Below are 19,573 nucleotides of genomic sequence, written 5' to 3' on the forward strand. Positions count from 1 at the left end.
TCTTCTGAGCGACTTTATTCATTTACAAGATATTGATGATACATGAATGTGCAGATGGGTGGAAGGCTTATATATGGGTTTCGATGGACATAATTTGTTTGTGAAACTTTCTGGTAAGTTTTGATCCTAATTGTTCTGTTGTGGTTATTTGTAGAATTAACAAGTGCTCTATATTTTCCCTCTAGATTATTTTTAGCTTTGATATGCAAAGAGAAAAACTTAAGAAAAAAAAGATGCATGAAAGACGTTAGGGGACCATAGTAGTGAAGGTCTGACTTGGCGAGGAGTCAGTTTGGATAACTTCAGGATTGTTTTGGGCAAAATGGGGAAAATTTTAGGTGGAGGGATAGGTCAAATATATATATATATATATATCAAGTGGACGGGATAGTGTTATTAATGGCCAAGTTTTTGAAAAAAAAATCACTGATTAAATCCCACTTTTTCTGAATAATCAGCCTTTTTTCCGTCTCCAGAAAAGGCTGATCTTTTTGGAATATGCTGATTAATCTTCGATTTATTCGGCGGACCCCCTTTTGGTGATCTTTTCCGAATTTTCATGAAAATTCGATGAATTTTTGTGACTTTGTATAGGACATGCACAGCCTGTAACTAGATAGCATTCAGCACTGTTTCACAACAACTAAGTTACTGACCTTGGATGTGATTTTCTGCACATTGTTCATTTATTGCATGCATTTCTCAGTTCTTTTAGATGTCTTTTGAGTTTGTCATTTAAGAACTATTTATTAGTAACATTATGGAGGTCACATGGGCTAGGCCCTTTTTTACAACTAAAGAGCATCAAGCAAAAGCTCGAGTGCAGCTTTGCTGAATTAACATGGCTAAAAGCCTGGCCAGGGGCAAAAGTATTTGGGTTAGGTGTTTAGCTTTGGATAAAGCCTTCTTTCAGGTCTTGCACATTTATGTATGGGGCTGCAATGCCTGTGTAGAAGCTCCAAGAAGAGGCTTAATTGCATGTCCCATCGGGTTATCTTGGTTCATGTGCTTGGTGCATCATATTTATGACTCCAACGCTCCTTTAGGAGTTGGTAGGTCATTATTGTGGCTCATCTATACTTCTATGTGCCTTCTTGGTGCACCACATGGCACACTCTTGGATCCTACTGATCCATGGAGTCTTTCCCTACTATTTGATTGTTCTGCACAATCAAATATTTATATCAACTAGCCATGGGTGTACAAAAGAAGCAAGGTTTACAATCCATCTTGGTAAGCCGATGGTCTCAGATGTCTTGACTGAATGTTACATATTCTTTGAAAACAAGGTTTAAATTACTTATGTTAGGTTCTAGTGTGAGACCAAACTTATCCGTAATTCATTGTCTAGGTAGCTTTCTGGAATGAGACGTCTTGGCCAAGAGGAGTGAGTCTCTGACCCTTGCATGCAAGTGGGGTGAATGAAAATGAAGTTACTATTAACACTGACAACATTTCCAATGTACCCTTCTTATGCATTGAACACTAATGCAGTTAAAGAAACAATGGTTCAGAAAAAAAATGTGCATCGAGTAAAATCTCCAATACAACAGTGCAACATTACAAAATTACAAAATTACAAAATTACAAAATTACAAAATTACAACATTATAGTAGTGCTAGTTACAGGGAGTGCATCCTTTATCATTCTTTTGCTATATGCTAGAGTGAATATCTCGTCTGTCTTTGGGCTATACGCTAGACTGAATATCTCATCTGTGTTATTGAAGGTGAGAAAGGCACTCTCCTAGGTGCTAGGCTATGCGATGCCATCTTGCCTCCGCCTTGCTTACCCTGGGCAACCCCTTAGGCGAGGCCTCAAAACGAAACCTAAATGCCCTTATAGAGGGCGTCTTGGTCTTACTTTTTATTATTATTTTAAAGGTGAAACCCCTAGGGTTACTTAATTTACCTAAATACATCAAATAAAATCTAATACAACCCATTTTGAAGATCAAAACACCCAAAAATATTTGAATATGCGTCGATTGTTTTTTTTTTAAACACCATTTTTTCCTGAATCCTCTCATCGCCTAGTGTGCCTGGCACTTTTAACTATCTTTTGTCTTGTGTCTATGCTTTTATCTTGTTTATTGCATTTTCTTGGAGTGTCTTGTCATCGATTTTAGCTGTAAATACCTCCTGATTGTTGATCAAATTTCAGTGCATGCTTCTCACTATGCCATCAGATCCATGATGGTGCTTTATTATGAGATCCATGATGTTACTTTATGTTGATTGGTTACTTATGAATCACAGGTGACAATAACTGTGTCTCATTGGATGCTAAGTCTGTTAGATTGGCACCCTTATGGAATAGTGAGCTAAAATCATGGCAGGTTACTCTTCTCAAGATTGAATTAGATGATAAGGAGTTGCCTGAGGTATGTCTTCCCTTCTCAAGAAAATCTTATGTCATTTCTAATTGCATGGGTGGGATTATATTAAGTTTTTTATCTATGTTTCTTTAGTTCCACGGAAAATTTTGTTTCTAATCATTTTTACTCTACAGGTAGTTGAACTAAAATCTAAAAAGTTCACAGAAAACAATCTGGCTCAAAGTAAGCCTCTGAAGAAAATGAGGGAAGGTGCCCGTTGCCCACTGATAACTGCAGGGCAATATGCGTCTCGGAGTGCAATGTTGTCATCTCTTGTTGTTGTTTGGTCACCAGTGTTGCAGTTGTCATCTAAAGGTGATTCCAGTTCTCTAAATAGCTCGTCCGAAAATTGTTCTCTACTGGCTGTTGGAGGAAAGTCTGGTAAAGTTTCTTTATGGAGAATCCACGAACCACACTATTACTCCGTTGAGCGCGGAAGGGTTTCTGTTGATGTGTCGCTCGTTGGACTCCTTCAGGCTCATAATACATGGATCACCGCAATCAGCTGGGGAATATTTGCTTCTGATGCTTCAAAGTCTCAGGTTATACTAGCTACTGGAAGTTCTGATGGGAGGTGAGTTACGTATGATGGCATATAGTAATCCATGCTGTGACCTTTATTCAATATTGAAGCTCATTTATTCTGGAAGTTTCCTCTTTCTAGTTTCAATAGTGTTTATAGTGCATGATTATTGTATGCTTTGGTGGTTAGTCCAACTGGAAGTTCTCATTTCTCCACTGAATGGATGTTTTTTGATAAATTTGTTAGGGGATACTATACTACAAAGATTTTGTATACTTAATATCTATTAATCACTCGGGTTGCTTAATCATGCAATGAGTAATTGAAAATTTGAAAATCTAAAAATCATCAATAATATTGAGTGAAATGGTTCTTTTGATATTGTATTATCCCATCTTATTATTTTGACATAGACATCTGTCGATATAAAATACATATGGATATTATCATTCTATACAAGAAAATTAGTTTAATTAATTAAACATTGACAACGACCTAAAATAGTCTTACTTCATGTTGATGAATTGCGTATTAAAATAGTCTGGTGTAATATCAGATTATGTAGACATTGAATGAGATCAAGATTTTTAATTATTTCCGTGTCTATGTCCTTGGTGGATTCAACATAAAATGTCATTCTAGTCCTGTCAATCCTATCTATGTACAGTAGAGAAGTTCCCATCCCAGCTAGAAGAATTCAAGATTTGGGTAGCAGCACCTACCTTCCTGCTGTTATGGAGCCTTCTTGGTTGGAAAGAAGGTCCGTCTACACCCATTAGTGTATGCCAAGTTCAAGCCAATGGATTAATTATTAAGTCAATTTATTGTGCTTTATCATTGGGTTTGTGGAACCGATACTGACATGATTTTCTAGGGCATAAAAGAAAGAATATATACATAAAACTGCAACTTTATTGTTTGAGTACCTGAGAAGTCTATTGAGCCTGGAGTTTGGCTTGTATTGTTTTTTTAGGGATCTGGTAAAGGGGTCACATGCTCCTCGAGTTACGGTTTGTCAGGAGATCGCTTTTCTCCAGCAAGATCTCCAACACCATTGCAAAGAAACAATTTTTTCATACGTTCCCTCTCACCCTATCTCTCATTCAAGCATGCTACTACTACTGTTATGTGCTATATATTTATCCTTTTTCCTGTCCAGTGTCTTCTTCCGTAAAATCGTCAAGCTTTAGTCTTCTTATCCGACGAAGTTTTCAAGCTTTGGTCTTCTTTGTCGAAGTCTTCAAGGTCTAGTTTACTTCTTCAGTTTATGATATCTGTTGGGAAATCATTGTGGTGCCTGCCAAAGGGACTCCAATGGTCAAGTTAGTGAGGGTCCAAGTTGTAGAGAATAAGAGAGGGTTTTGAAAGGTGAGTCATCAGTGTTCAGTCCCCTTGAGAGAGTGTTGTCTCATTTTATAGCACCATTGTTGCAGTTATGATTCTGGGCCATTATGCCTTGATTCGTAACTACACCCCCTCCCCCCAAATTTTCCTTATTATTTTGTAACTGTCTCCATATCACCCTTAATTTTGTAGCTGCCCAAATCATGCCTTCAACTTTTTACTCACTTCTCAGGTCTTGCGCTACATGTCAGCGTGGTTCCATAATTTCTGCTGAGTTCACTTAAAGAAGTAGAAACTTGATCTAGTGGTCTGCCTTTGGAATGCTCAGTTTAATTTTCTGGTCAAGGTCTTTTCCTTTGGGGGTAGAGTTTTTAATTGGATCTTGGCCAAGTTCTCTACATTTGGGTTGTAGAGTGCTTGGTTGGGTGCATCTTGGTTGAGCCATCTACACTTGTGGACAAGGGATTTTGCTGGGCTTGGATGAACCCTCTATCCTTGGGCTAGGCGACTTGGACGGCTTGGCCGAGCCCTCTACTTTTGGGGGCTAGGGGACTCAATGGGGGAATTCTAGTTCTAGATTAAATGTAATTGCACAAGTCTCAAGACATTTCTTAATCATGAATCCTGAGGCAACTCTTGGCCATGGATCTCAAGGTAGTGATGTGTGGTGATCAAGAGTGGAAAATTAGCTCGCATACATACTGTTTAATGTGACATAATTCTCATTAACTTCTTCTTCTTCTCCCCCCCCTATCAGTGTTATACTATATTGTCCTTTAGTCTGTTCTAAAAGAGTGTTTCTCTTCTTTCCTAAATGAATGTGGTCAGTAGATTTAATTTTTTATAGAATCAACGCCTTGCCGTCCATTAGGCTTCTATATATATATATATATATATATATATATATATATCTATATATATATGGGTCGGGTTCCATGTACACTATATCTACTCATATATCTACAACATGTTTTGTCCTATGTGGCTAAAAGTTTTGGATTGAGCTGATTTGTGGTGAGGATGATCTCTATGATGAGGAGATCATCCTCACCAAAAATCAGCTCAATCCAAAAAATTTAACCACGTCAAAAGTAATTTACAAAAAATGGACGGTCCACGATTCTTCAACTCATAAATATGGGGTTAGAAGTTTTAGAATTAGCTGATTTTTGGTAAGCTAATTTTTGGTGAAGATGATATTCTTGTCATAGAGATCATCCTCACCAAAAATCAGTTCAATCCAAAACTTTTAGCCCACATAGGACATAACACATTGTAGATATATGAGTAGATATGTGTGTACACGGATCCTGATCCTATATATGTATAGAGATATATGGGTCAGGTTCTGTTGACTCAAGGAATGACACAAGAGCTTGATTGTGTGAACACCAAATCTTGCGGTTGAGATTTTTGGCGTATCTAGCAATACATATATATTTTTTTGATAAGCAGAACAGTTTATTAAAAAATCAAGGTCAGGCGAGGTGACCAACCGAGCGCAACCATTACAAAGACATTAACTGAAATTAATACAACAAACCCTATCCTAGTTTCCTAAGAAGTCCTCAAAGAACACTCCCCTAAACTCCTAACATATTTTGAAACTTCTGACCCCATCAAAAGTGGTTTACAAATAATTGACGGTCCATGATTCTTCAGCTTGTAAACTGGGGCTAGAAGTTTCAGAATGGGCTGATTTTTAGTGAGGATGATCTCCTCACTATAGAGATCATCCTCACAAAAAATCAGCCCATTCCGAAACTTCTAACCCATATGTTGAAAAATGTTTGGCACAGTGTTTGGCTCTTTTTAGAGGCCTCCGAACGCTCCCCCTATGTATATATTTATAAAATTGATAAATCCTTTCATTTTGGACTAAAATACTAAACAATGAATACTTTGTAGGGGCATTTTCGAAAAGGCAAGATTGGTACTAAATAATTTGTGATATTTACAAAATTACCAATTTTTAGTTACAACAAAATCCTTGTTTTTTTTTCTAAGTAAAAGACAATTAGAGCACTTTTGATGGGGCATTTTAGAAAACCCAAGGTTGTGGAGGATGCTAACATCCCCACGATGCCTTGTGAGATTGCCAACTCTCAAGTACTGAGTGCTGTGCTGATTTTGTAAACCAAGTTCCCCCTTTGTCTTGATATGAAATAAAAATTCAATTCCTCTACTGGCCCAAGAGGATAAGATAGAACTCTATAATGCAAATAAAAGTAGAAATAAAATGCAATATGATCTTCTGGAGTGTGCATGACTTCTTTTTCTCTATCAATTTTCAGTGTTAAGATCTGGCTGGGAGATACTGAAGGTTTGGTAAATTCATCAGAAGTTAATAATGCTTCCTTTTCCTTACTGAAGGAGGTAGGGTAATTCTCAATGTATATGTATCAGTTTCATTAAAATAATATTATAAGCTAATTGATACATCTACATGTCCTTTTTAATTTCTGAATAGGTGATAACCGTTACTTCTGTCCCAGTCTCGGTACTTACTTTGTCTGTACCTGAAGAATCTCTTGACAAAATGCTCTTAGCTATTGGGAAGGGATCTGGATCATTAGAAGTATGGATCGGTGCCATATCTAGTTGTGAATTCAAAACTGCTGGCTCATATGATGCACATGACCAAGTTGTAAGTTCTCAGTAGTGTGGAACTATCCTCGGACACACATTGATGATATTTGACATGCTCATGAACTTATATTAGGTTACTGGTCTTGCTTGGGCTTTTGATGGACGTTGTTTGTTCAGCTGCAGCCAGGTATAAAAATACACATTTCAATTGCTATTCTGAAGTTTATTTATCACCATTTTAGTTTTATTTCCCTCTTTCTTCTTTCTCAATATCTTTTATATACATTGTGCTTGTGTGATGCTGTTTTTGTGCTCTAATTTTTCATTATCTTCTACCACTTTGTCTGGAGCAGGGTTACCCAATTCGTTAGAAAGGTACCGAACTGGTTCGTGGTACGGTTCACAGTGGGTTCATGAAATGTAGTGAACCTAACGAACTCCATTTTACTTTAATTTTTTTAAATCCCTCACCACATGTTGATAATATTTGAGATATCGATCCTAAAGTTTCAAACTAATAAACATGCCCTTTTGAACTTGGTCTTTATTAATAGACTAATGAAAAAAGACCAAATGCCCTCATGTTCAACATATAAATAAAAAAAGCTTGATTTTTTCTTCCCAAAATCTGCTATCTTCAATCTCTTTTTTATCCTACACATTACTTCAACCTTCAAATGCCCTCATCTCTGTCTACCCTTACGAATCGGGTTCATTCTTGAGTGGCGAACCACGAACCCGAATGAATCTGATTCTGCACGTTTAATTTAGAAGTTGGCGCAGTCCTGACTTCCTTCTGGCTTCTGTACATTGGAAATCTAGTACCAATTGATAAGAGTTCATCTTATCATGTTATCCATTTACAACATTTATTAAAAAAAATGTAGAAATAAATAATCAAAGCCAAGAGGGTCTTGATTTTAACAACAATGATCCCCAATGGTCTGCTACAACTGGTATTCCAGGCAACTTCATCATCCGAATTTTCATGATAGCATTTAGGTATCACAAATGCTTCTTGTTCTATTGTAGCATAGGGATCTGTTTGTGAGGACTTATATGTTCCTACTTAAATTACACAAGTGGATGGATAAAGGTAGAGTTGGTGAGCAAAAACTTGATGTGAAATAAGCCAACCCTACCCCAAATCTTTGGGATAAGGATTTGATGATGATAAGATGTGAAATAATTAACATTTTTCTTTTGGTGAAGAAATATTAGAGTTAGAAATTGAGAGAATAATATTAATCTTATTAATTAGCTCTAATTAGGCTTTAAATGTATTACATAATCTAAGAAGGGGAAAAGACTAGAAAAGGACACATATAGACTTATTTTAACACTCCCCCTCAAGTTGGTGCGTGGATATCAACAACACCCAACTTGGACAGGACACCTTCAAAGGTGATTTTACTAACTCTTTTAGTAAGAACATCAGCAAGTTGTTGAGATGTAAGAATAAAGGGAGTACAAATCTGTCCAGAAAAAGTCTTTTCTCTAATAAAATGACAATCAACTTCGATATGCTTAGTTCTGTCATGCTGAACCGGATTTGCCGCTATGTTAATAGCTGATTTATTATCCCAATATAGTAAGAATGGGACTGGCACAGGAAGACACAGGTCAGCTAATAAAATCTTGAGCCATAACAACTCACATACTCCAAGTGCCATAGCTCTGTATTCTGATTCAGCACTCGACGAGAAACCACATCTTGCTTCTTACTGCGCCAAGTTACCAAGTTACCACTAACTTTAGTACAGTACTCAGAAGTAGAACGTCTATCAGTCACTGAACCAGCATAATCTGCATCTGTCCATGCCTTAACCCGAAAATGACCATGATTACTGAACAAAATACTTCGACCAGGACATCCCTTAAGATATCTAAGAATACGATAGACTGCAATAAGATGAGATGTTCGAGGTGAGTGCATAAACTGACTTATAATGCTAACTGTATAAGCAATGTCTGGACAAGTCATAGACAAATAGATCAATTTCCCCACAAGTCGCTGATACTGACCAATATCTGACACACACTCCCCCTCAGAATCAGCCAACCTGTGATTCTGCTCAATAGGAGTATCAGCGGGATGAGAACCAAGCTGACCTGAGTCACTAAGTAAATCAAGGACATACTTTCGCTGAGAAATAAATATACCAGACTGGGACCGCGCAACCTCAATACCCAGAAAATAGTGAAGATGCCCAAGGTCCTTAATCTCAAATTGACGGCCTAAGTAAGTTTTTACCTCAGAAATACCATCAACATCATCTTCAGTAAGAACAATATCACCAACATAAACAATTAAAGCAACAATTTTACCCTGGGAGTGACGCAAGAAAATGATGTGATTAGCAGAGCTCTGATGGAAGTCAAACTGATGCATAGCCTTAGGCGGTGTTTGTTTGCGCTATTTTTCAACGCTTATTGCTGAAAAAAATTAAATTCAGCACTTTTGTCAAAATAGCGCGTTTGTTTACTCTATATTTTCAGCGCTTATTACTGAAAATAAGTGAAAAAAATTCAGCACTATGTTGATGCTGAAAAAAAGTGCTGAAGCGGTAAGCACTTCATTTTTTTCAACACGGACAAGTATGCCCTTATTTTTAAAAGGATATTACCTCTTATATCCCATGGATAAGTATATAAACACCCCACAAATTAATAAATCCACACCATAGCTAAATTATTTTGTCTTATATGGGTTAAAAGTTTTGGAATGAGTTGATTTTTGGTGAGGATGATCTCTACAATGAGGAGATCATCCTCACAAAAAAATCAGCACATCTTGAAACTTCTAACCCTATCAAAACAAGTTCAAGAACCGTAAATTGTCCCTTTTTTTTTTTTTGAAAACTATTTTTGACGAGTTAGAAGTTTCAAAATAGACTGATTTTTGATGAGGATGATCTCTAGACCATATAAACCATCCTCACTAAAAATTTGCTCATTCCAAAAACTTTAACCCATATAAAACAAAACAAAAAATGGCAATAATGTGGGTTGCCCTTATTAATTCATAGGGTGCTTTTATAATTACACATCCTTCATTTCCATCAAAAATTATTCATCCAAAATTAAGTTCTTTTAAAGTTGATTTCAAATTTTGGTGACTTGTATGACATTATTATTTTTAATTTGAAATTTGTGGGCTTTTATAAATAGAAATCATTATTTATAAATTGAAGATTTGAGTATTATTTATTATTTAAAAATAAATTGTATTTTAATTTTATAAGAAATAATATATTTTATTGTGTTTGATAATAAATAAGCATTTGAAACATGCAAACAATGTATAATATGATTGTAAGGGTAACAAAGACAATTTACCAGTTTCAGCAATGTGTAACAAACATGATTCAGCATCTAAACAAACAACTTTTTCAGCACTTAAATTCAGCGCTTATAAGTTTCAGCGCTTAATACTATTCAGCACTTATTTTTTTCAGTTTAACAAATAGCACCTTAGTAAAGCGCTCAGACCATGTGCGAGGAGACTACTTCAAGCCATAAAGAGAACGGCGAAGTCAACAAACATGTGTAGGAGAAGCAGATGTAAGAAATCCAGGAGGTGGGACCATTTAAAACCTCTTCCTGGAGATCACCATTGAGAAACGCATTCTTGACATCTAACTGATAGAGAGGCCAGCCTCTTATAACGGCAACAGAAAGAAGAACGCGAATGGTGGTCATTTTGACAACCGGAGCGAATGTCTCCTGATAATCAATCCCATAAGTCTGAGCATACCTTTTGGCCACCAGACGGGCCTTATAACGAGCAATAGAACCATCCGGATTATGCTTAAGTGTGAAAATCCAGCGACATCCCACAGTTTTCCTTCCAGGCAGGAGATGAACAAGTTCCCAAGTCTAAATCTTTTCAAGTTCATTCAACTCATCAATCATAGCTGCTCGCCACTCAGGATGGGCAATAACATCTGCAACAGTAGTAGGAAGAGAAACAACGGAAACAATGGCAAGAAAACTCCGATAGGAGGGTGAGAGTGCAGAATCAGAAACATAATTAGAAATAGGATAAGTACAAGTGTGCTTACCCTTACGAGTGGCAATAGGACGATCCATTACTATTACCAGTGATCGAGGAGGAAGATATCTCAGAGGTCATCAAATAATCCGAGTACTTTGGTTGGAAGAGAGTTCAATTAAGATGAGGACACGGCTCCCGAGGATAAAGTGACCGCAGCACCCTGCTGTGATTTCCAAGACTTCTAATAGCAATCTGCTGTGTTGTACAGGGTATGGTAGTCATTTACTGGTGTTCCCTACTAAAAGTTAACAGACAGTCACCCACTACTGTAGCAGAGGGCAGAGAATCACTTGCTGTGATAAAAAACAACCCAGAAAGCCACCCACTAGTGTCGCACAAGGCAGTTCAACCACCTAAAGGTGTCGCCTGCTCAAAATCAAGCACCTGCTGTGATTGCAGGGATCTAACAACTACTTATTAGCTTCGTACGAGGCAGAGCAACCACCTACTAGTGTTGCCTGCTAAGACCCTGTCGTCTACTGTGATAGCAGGAGTTGAAACAACAATTTTTGGGTGTCACAGGGCTCATACAAAGCCACTTTGGGTGTCGCAATTCCTAAACAGCATCACTGCTGTGAATACAATCTAATCGCAAGCTCTGAATCGATGTTAACTCCCTATCGCATGATGCGATTAGGGTGTACCCTGATGGAGAACCCCCGTAGGGGTGATATGAATGGAAGACGAGAAGTTTAGGGTTGTTTTTAACGAAGTAAATCGATGGAGTTTGTCGCAGAAGCAGGAGTTCGATGGAGGTTGAGAGAAAAGCTCTAATACCAAGTTAGAAATTGAGAGAATAATATTAATCTTATTAATTAGCCATAATTAGACTTTAAATGTATTACATAATCTAAGAAGGGGAAAAGACCAGAAAAGGACACATATAGACTTATTTTAACAATTAGCAAGTAGGCTGGACTTAGGAGTTGGAACTTTAGTACTTGTATTTCTAGATTATTGTGGTTAATCTGCCAATTCAAACTAATTGAATTGGGATCATTCTTATTATTGGAAATAATCTAGTTGTTATTTTAGTTCTAGTTGCTTTCTAGTAATAGCTTTTTTATTTATTTCTTATATGTAAGGGTAGTTTTGTCTTTTTACTCCTTTTATTATTATAAATTATAAATTCATGCCAAGATCTCAGATTGAGACTTGACTTCATTCTTCCCAAATTCTTCTTGGTATCAGAACCAAGGAATTTCTTCCCCACCCTCCTTGGTTCCTTTTCTTCTCTTTATTTTCTAACCCTAGCTTGGAGCAGCCTCATTCGATCTTCTTCTCTTCGGGGGTCTTTTAATCTTCTTTTTCTTTTATCACATGCTGTCATAACCTTTCTGCGCTGTGTTTCTACCCTATGTTAGGGTTTGTTCATTCGACTTAATTTTTCTTTCTAGGATAATAACAACAGTTGTTATTTTTGAGGTGTGCGATAGCAACTAGGCCACAACAGTGGCTATTTTTTGGTGCTGCGACAACAATCTTCTTGAATACTGCCTTGCGACAGCACTGCAACTAGGCCACAACAGTAACTGTTTTTTCAGTGCTGTGATAACAACCTCTCCTTCAATCCTGCCTTGCGACAACACTAGGAGTGCTGTTGGGGAGATTTGTTACCTACTACAGCCCCTACTAGGAACTTTACAGCCCTGAGGCAGCACTGGGAGTGCTGTTGGGAATATCAGTGGCCTTGCAACAGATGTATTGGGAGCTTTACAGCCCTGCAAAAACCACGCCTAGCAGTTTTTTGCCTTGCGGCAGCACTCGGAGTGTTGTTGGGATGATCAGCAGCCCTGCGACAGCCCTAGCCTGCTACAGTTATTTGAAGTGTTGGGAAGACCTATGACAACATCTTCACAGCCTTGGGAGACTTGCTATTGCACCTAGGGTGCCCGTTAAGTTTTTTTCTTCTTCGGCCCTCCAAATTCCTTCTTCAGACCTCCCTTCAAACCAAAGCAATGTCTTTGGAATAAGGAATTACGACTTCCGCTATAATCCTTGGGTCCAACTCTTCAGCCCAACGTATCACCACTGCTCTTCTCGATAGTCAGAACTTTCAGTCATGGTCCCGATCTGTGCGACTCTATCTATATAATAGAGCGAAATCTGGATGGCTCTCTGGGACTGTTACTAAACCACCACTTACTGATCCTAAATTTGAATCATGGGAGATCGACAAATGCACTATCCTTGGGTGGCTATTTAATTCCATGGAGTAGCGCATCTATACCATGAGACTGTCCCATCTTTTTGGTCAGTACTTACTCAGACATACGCATATGCCAGGAATGACTCGAGGATTTATGAGCTTTATCTAGACATTGCCCAAGCTACCCAAAGGACTCAGAGTGTAACGGATTACTTTGGATTCCTTTAGTCACGTTAGGAGGAACTTCCTCATAATGAGTCTATGGATGAGTTGTCTTCAGAGGTAGTCGGTTATATGTGGTTAAGAGGATTGCTCGACATCAGACCTACCAGTTTCTTATGGGTCTACATACAGAGTTTGAGGCACTTTGAACATAGATCCTCAACACCACTCCTTTACCTTCTTTATTTGAGATATTTGTGACCATTGATAGTGATGAGCGTCGTTACCATATTGATTCTTCTTAGACTTAGGTCCCTGACATTCTTTCTGCTCCAACTACAGATCAGATGGCCTTAACTACCAACTTGAATTTTTCTAACTCTCGTACCCCTGGATCAAGGAATCGTGGTTGTGGTAAAATGAGTAGCCTTACTTGCAGTCATTGTGGGAAGACTGGCCATGAAAAGGCCCACTGCTTTCAGTTTTATCCTCTTCTGATGCCACAATCTTCCTCCATTTTGTCTTTGGGACAGACTGCTCCTCGTGCCGCTATAATGGAGTCATCATTTATTCCTCTCACTTATCCTCTTTCTTCATTTGGAACGATTGACTTACAACAACTACAGACTCAGATTGCCACTATTATTTTGGATCATATTCATGCTCACACTCACTCCTCTTCGATTGTGGCCTCTGTTACTACGCCTCCAGGTACATCCTCTACTTTCCATGTCACTCAATCTGGTTCTGCTTCTTTGACATGAGTTATTAATTATGGTGCCTCTGATCACATAATCGGTGAGTCTAGCTATTGTACTTTTTCTATTTTTCCTACCACTCATAAGGAAGTTCGCTTTGCTAATAGATCCTTTACACATATCCATAACAAGGGTATCATTCCCTTATCCTCTGAGATTTCACTAGATTTTGTACTTCATGTCCCTCACCTATTTCTCAATCTTTTGTCTGTAAGTGGTATTACTAAATCTCTAAATTACTCAGTTACTTTTTTACCTACTCATTGTATTTTTCACGATCTGACTTCGAAGAGGATTTTTGGCAAGGGGTGTGAGAGGGATGTGTTGTACTTGTTTGGATTTCAATCTACTGCTACTCCGGCTTCTGTGCTTCCTTCCTCTAAGAGTCGCACGTATTCATCTCAGACTCTAGACTTATGGCATGCTCACTTAGGACTTCTTTGTTTTTTGCTTGTAGTGGTCATAAATTTCAGTGCTGTGTGTGAACTTTCTAAACATACATGTACTATATTCCTCGTATGCATCGATTTAATGTAATGTTTGATTTAGTTCATTCTGATGTTTGGGGGCCTTCCTCCGTTACTGCTTTTAATGGTCATAAATATTATATTACGTTTATTGATGACTATTCTCGCTGTACTTGGGTTTATTTGATGCATTTTCGCTCTGAGGTGCTTCATATCTTTGTCAATTTTCTTAAAATGATACAAACTCGGTACAATATTACCGTTAAATCTCTTAGGTCTGATAATGGGAAGGAATATATATCTGATGGTATTTGCTCCCATCTTCATGAGCATGGTATGCTTCATCAGTTGACTTGTCCTTATACTCCTGAGCAGGACGAGATGGCAGAACGTAAGAACTGCCATCTCATGAATATTGTTGAATGTCTTCTTCGAGAGATGCATCTTCCTAAGGCATATTGGAATGTGACAATCCTCACTGCGACTTTTCTTATTAACCACGTCCCAAGTCGCACCTTAGAGGGACAAGTGCCTCTCTATGTCTTTCAAACTGATGGTATACTTTTCCCCATTACACTTCGAGTTTTTGGGTGCACGTGTTTTGTTCAGTACAAACCCCCTAATTGCATGAAATTGGATGACAAAGTTATTCGGTGTGTTTTCTTGGGTTACTCCTTTATGTCAAAAGGGTATCGATGTTATGATCCAATTTCTCACTATGTTATACACTTTCTTGATGTTACTTTCTTTGAAAATGCTCCATATTTTCGTGCCACATAAACTTTGCAGGACTCTTTTACCTTGCAGGACCCGTGTCCTGAAGTGTTGTCCTCTCCAGTCTTTTCTCCATCATTGCCGATGCTCAAGGTCTACATCCGTTGCATTCGCGCTCTTCCACCTTTGCCAACGTCCTCTTTGGAATCAAGTATATCCTCTCCTACTTCTACACATATACTTGTCCTTACCCCTTCTATTTCTGACTCTTACTTGTCTATTGCCATTCACAAAGGTAAACGGAATTGTGTGACTAATCACCCTATTGCCTAGTTTGTTTCCTATTAGGGTCTTTCTTCCACTTATCAAGCCTATCTTGCAACCATTGATTCTATCTGTGTTCTTCGATTCATATCAGGGGCTTTGCGAAACCCTCAGTAGACTGGAGTTATGACTGTTGAGATGAATGCTTTGCAAAAAAATAATACTTGGGAGCTTGTCACCCTTCCATCTGGGAAGTGGACTATTGGTTGTAAATGAGTCTTCATTGTGAGATATCTTGCCGATGGGACTGTTGTTCGGTATAAGACACGTCTTGTTGTCACTCCTGGCCACTTCACCAACTTGATGTGAAGAATGCCTTTCTGAATGGTGATTTGACTAAAGTTATTTATATGGACCTCCCCTCCTAGGTTTCGTCTTTAGGGAGAGTATTCTGGGAAGGTATGCCGTCTTCTTAACTCTCTGTATGGCCTAAAGCATTCCCCGCGATCTTGGTTTCAACGTTTTTCTGAGGTTATTTTATCTATAGAGTTTTCTAAATGCCACTCAGATCATACTTGCTTTATTCGTCGAGGAGTGGATGGTCATTGTACCATTGTCTTGGTTTATGTGGATGATATTATTGTGACTGGTGATGATGCACAGTGGATTGGCAGAGTTAAGATGTTGTTGGGTCGTGTTTTTTAAGTTAAGGAGTTGGGTCCACTCAAATACTTATTGGGGATAGAAGTGGCCTACTCTCGCCATGGTATTTCACTATCTCAGCGTAAATACACATTGGATCTTCTTTAGGACATTGGGATGCTTGGTTGTCGTCCTGCTTCATCCCCTGTGGATCAAAATCATCTTCTTTAGGCTAACTCTGGTGATCTTTTATCGGATCGTTCTTTTTATTAGAGACTTGTAGGTCATCTGATTTTTTTGACTAACACCAGGCCGGACTTGCCCTTTGCAGTTAATGTGATCAGTCAGTTCATGCATACTCCGCTTACTTTTCATCTTGATGTCGTTTATTATATTCTTCGCTACTTAAAGTCGCGTCCTGGTCTTGGGCTTTTCTATTCTTCCACTGCTCAGACGCATTTGTCTTGTTTTATAAATGCCGATTATGATGGTTCTCACAGATAGGAGATCTACCTCTGGTTTCTATACTTTTTCTGATGATAACCTTATCTCATGAAAGAGTAAAAAACAGACTTTGGTTTCTATATTTTTTCTGATGATAACCTTATCTCATGAAAGAGTAAAAAATAGAATGTGGTTTCTCGTTTTTCTACATAAGTTGAGTATCGTGCTATGGCCCTTAACACATATGAGCTACTTTGGCTTCGATCTTTGCCGACAAAGTTGGGGTTTCTTGTTTCTGACTCTTCTACTCTATTCTGTGACAACAAGTCTGCTATCATGTTTGCTTTTGATTCAGTTCTTCACAAAAAAATCAAGCATATTGAGGTTGATATTCACTTTCTCAAGGAAAAAGTTCGATCTGGTGATCTTCGGACAATCTTCGTATCTTCTTCAGATCAGCTTGCTGACATGCTTACGAAGTCTGTTAGTCCTTCTATCACTAATTCTCACATTGTCAAGTTGGGTTTAGTTGATATATTTGCTCCAGCTTTAGGGGGAGTATTGGAAATAATCTAGTTGTTATTTTAGTTCTAGTTGTTTTCTAGTAAGAGCTTTTTTATTTATTTCCTCTATGTAAGTGCAGTTTTGTTTTTTTACTCTTTTTATTATTATAAATTCCTGCCAAGAGCTCAGATTTAGACTTGACTTCATCCTTAAATTCTTCTCTTATCTCATGAAGTAATATGGATAATTTAAGTAAGGGAATTTTAGCTAATAATTCCACAATTATTAAAGTTTATAAAACAATGACACTTTTAAACTTAATACCAAATAGGTTCATTTCTTACTATTTGGACAAAAATGCCCATCTCCTTTACAATTACAAATCACACCTCTCTTACTTGAGTTCAGTTCAGTTTCTGAACTTCACCTCTTTCTCTGTCACCTATTCTTTGTTCTCACCTCTTCTCAATCGACAAACCATCTCACTTGCGACGGAAATTGAACTTCACCTATGACCAAACTAAATCGTGGCATCTCCATCATTGTTCTATTGTCTTCCTCGTCACAAGTGGTTAATTCAAAACACTAATACTTTTGGCTTGTTATAGGTTGTTATTCAGGCCCAAAAGGTCATTTCCCCAGACTTTAGCTGCAGCTAAGACCCCAAACTACCCAAAGCTATTGAAGCCAACATAACCTCATTTAAGACCCGGAACATGGACCACAAATGTGCATGGGTTGATTCCTCCAAAAAAATCATTTAAGAGCCACATTGTGGAGGGTACATCTTAGAACAAACTGTAGCGTTTCCAAATTTCAAATTTTTCTATGGGTCTTCGGGGCTAAAAAAGAACAATAGAAGCTGAAAGTTGTAGCAAACAAAATCAGATTTTTTTTTTCTTTTATCAAACTACTGCTGATGGAAAAGCCAACTTGAATGAAGCTCTAAAGGAGGAGAATTTGGAATCCAATAACTGATTCAGCTTGAGTGGATGCAAAGACATAAACAACAAACACCAACACCCAAACCCTTCAAGCGGCAATCCATGAAAAAGAGTCGGATTAAGTCTCCAATGGTTGTTTGTTGCTTAATGACACACTCTTAATCAGCCAACCTTATTACTAACTCAAGCCTAATGTTGGACCCAAATCAGAACAAATATATTGGATGTACAAGGTATTCAAATATCCCAACCACATGCCCTAACCCATGTAACAAGGTCAGAAAGGTGGATTTTACAATGAAGCTGCTATATGAGGAGGATGTTGATAATATAGATTGCTAGCAAAGCCTAAAAGTGCTCGTCATTTTTCAAGTTTAAATGTCTAACACTAAAGTCAAAAATTTGTACTTCAAATCGATTTGAACTAAAAGGATTAAATGGGAAGCCATGTTGTTAATAAAAAGAGTTAAAGGGTTTATACTACCCAAATGAATTAAGCTAACATCCAGATGATGCTTTTGTACTACCCAAAGGAATTAAGCTAACGTCTTGTGTGATGAAGAAGACGATAGAACGATGATGGAGATGCCGCGATTTAGTTCAGTTCGTAGGTGAAGGTTGATTTCCGTCGCAAGTGAGATGGTTCATCGATTGAGAAGAGGTGAGAGAGAAAGAGATGAAGTTCAGAAAACTCATTCGACTAGGAGAGATTCGATTATTTAGTCTAGAAAATATGGAAGATATAAGAGGGGCATTTTTGTCCAAAAGAAATAGGAATAGTAAGAAATGGACCTATTTGCTATTAAGTTTAAAAGTGTCATTATTTATAAACTTTAATAGTTGTGGAATTATTAGCTAAAATTCCCTTTAAGTTATGTAACAAAATAACAGGAAAATTTTGGAACATGGTAAGAATATGCAATAACTGATACTGCTGCATTTTATGCAATTATTTATAAAGAAAAAAATATCATATTTAAAAATAAGCATCATGTGGCCAGTACAGTTAAATCGTAAAATCATCATTTCAATTATCAAAAAAAGAAAAATGAAAATCATCATCACTTCACTATGAACAACAAAGGGCCTTGGTCTATGCCTAAATAAAGAGTGAAAAATAGCAAATTATGGAGCTGTACTTGCAATTCTAATTTTTAGTAACTTGAACCATAACTTTGTGATGATGTCATCCAGAGCTGGCAACTGCTGCTACGACCCCCTGCTCTCCTTATTTTCCAATTTTCTTCTTAACCTTTTTTCGGTGTGATGGGGGATTTAGGGATATATGTCATCTGGAGCTACATCATCCCCCCCCACCCCCCCAAAAAAAAAAAGTACTTGGTTGTTCTTCTATAAATTCCTTTGTGGAAAATGCGATGTGTCTTTTATCATAAATCATCAAATCTGTCTTTTTTCATAGATCATCAAACAGTTATGTTTCTCAGATGCTTCAAAATGATTATCATATCCACACATTGGTCTTGTCTTTTCTGTATCTGGGTAACTTTGGCAAACAGAGAACTGGAAATGATAGAAAAGTTCTTTTACATGAGTAATAGGCAGTCTGTTAAATTTTCCATTGTCTTATATAAATGCAATTGGTTTTGTGTCCTTTCCGTATCTGGATATCCATA

General features: G+C 37.7%; 1 protein-coding gene across 3 annotated transcripts in view; it reads left to right on the plus strand.

Moving 5' to 3' along the window:
• LOC147390814 (Transducin/WD40 repeat-like superfamily protein) overlaps positions 1-19,573 on the plus strand; it is a 44,230-nt gene that overhangs the window by 15,316 nt on the left and 9,341 nt on the right. For all 3 annotated transcript variants that reach the window (XM_086457639.1, XM_086457638.1, XM_086457640.1), the window contains 6 exons: positions 55-113; positions 2,260-2,384; positions 2,513-2,952; positions 6,540-6,621; positions 6,716-6,892; positions 6,968-7,021. In XM_086457639.1, the coding sequence (XP_086313765.1) occupies positions 55-113; positions 2,260-2,384; positions 2,513-2,952; positions 6,540-6,621; positions 6,716-6,892; positions 6,968-7,021 (937 nt within the window). The remainder of the gene's footprint in view (positions 1-54; positions 114-2,259; positions 2,385-2,512; positions 2,953-6,539; positions 6,622-6,715; positions 6,893-6,967; positions 7,022-19,573) is intronic.

Source organism: Akebia trifoliata, chromosome 11 (genome assembly GCF_017979445.1).
Source record: "Akebia trifoliata isolate Shusen 1 chromosome 11, ASM1797944v1, whole genome shotgun sequence".
Taxonomy (NCBI): domain Eukaryota; kingdom Viridiplantae; phylum Streptophyta; class Magnoliopsida; order Ranunculales; family Lardizabalaceae; genus Akebia; species Akebia trifoliata.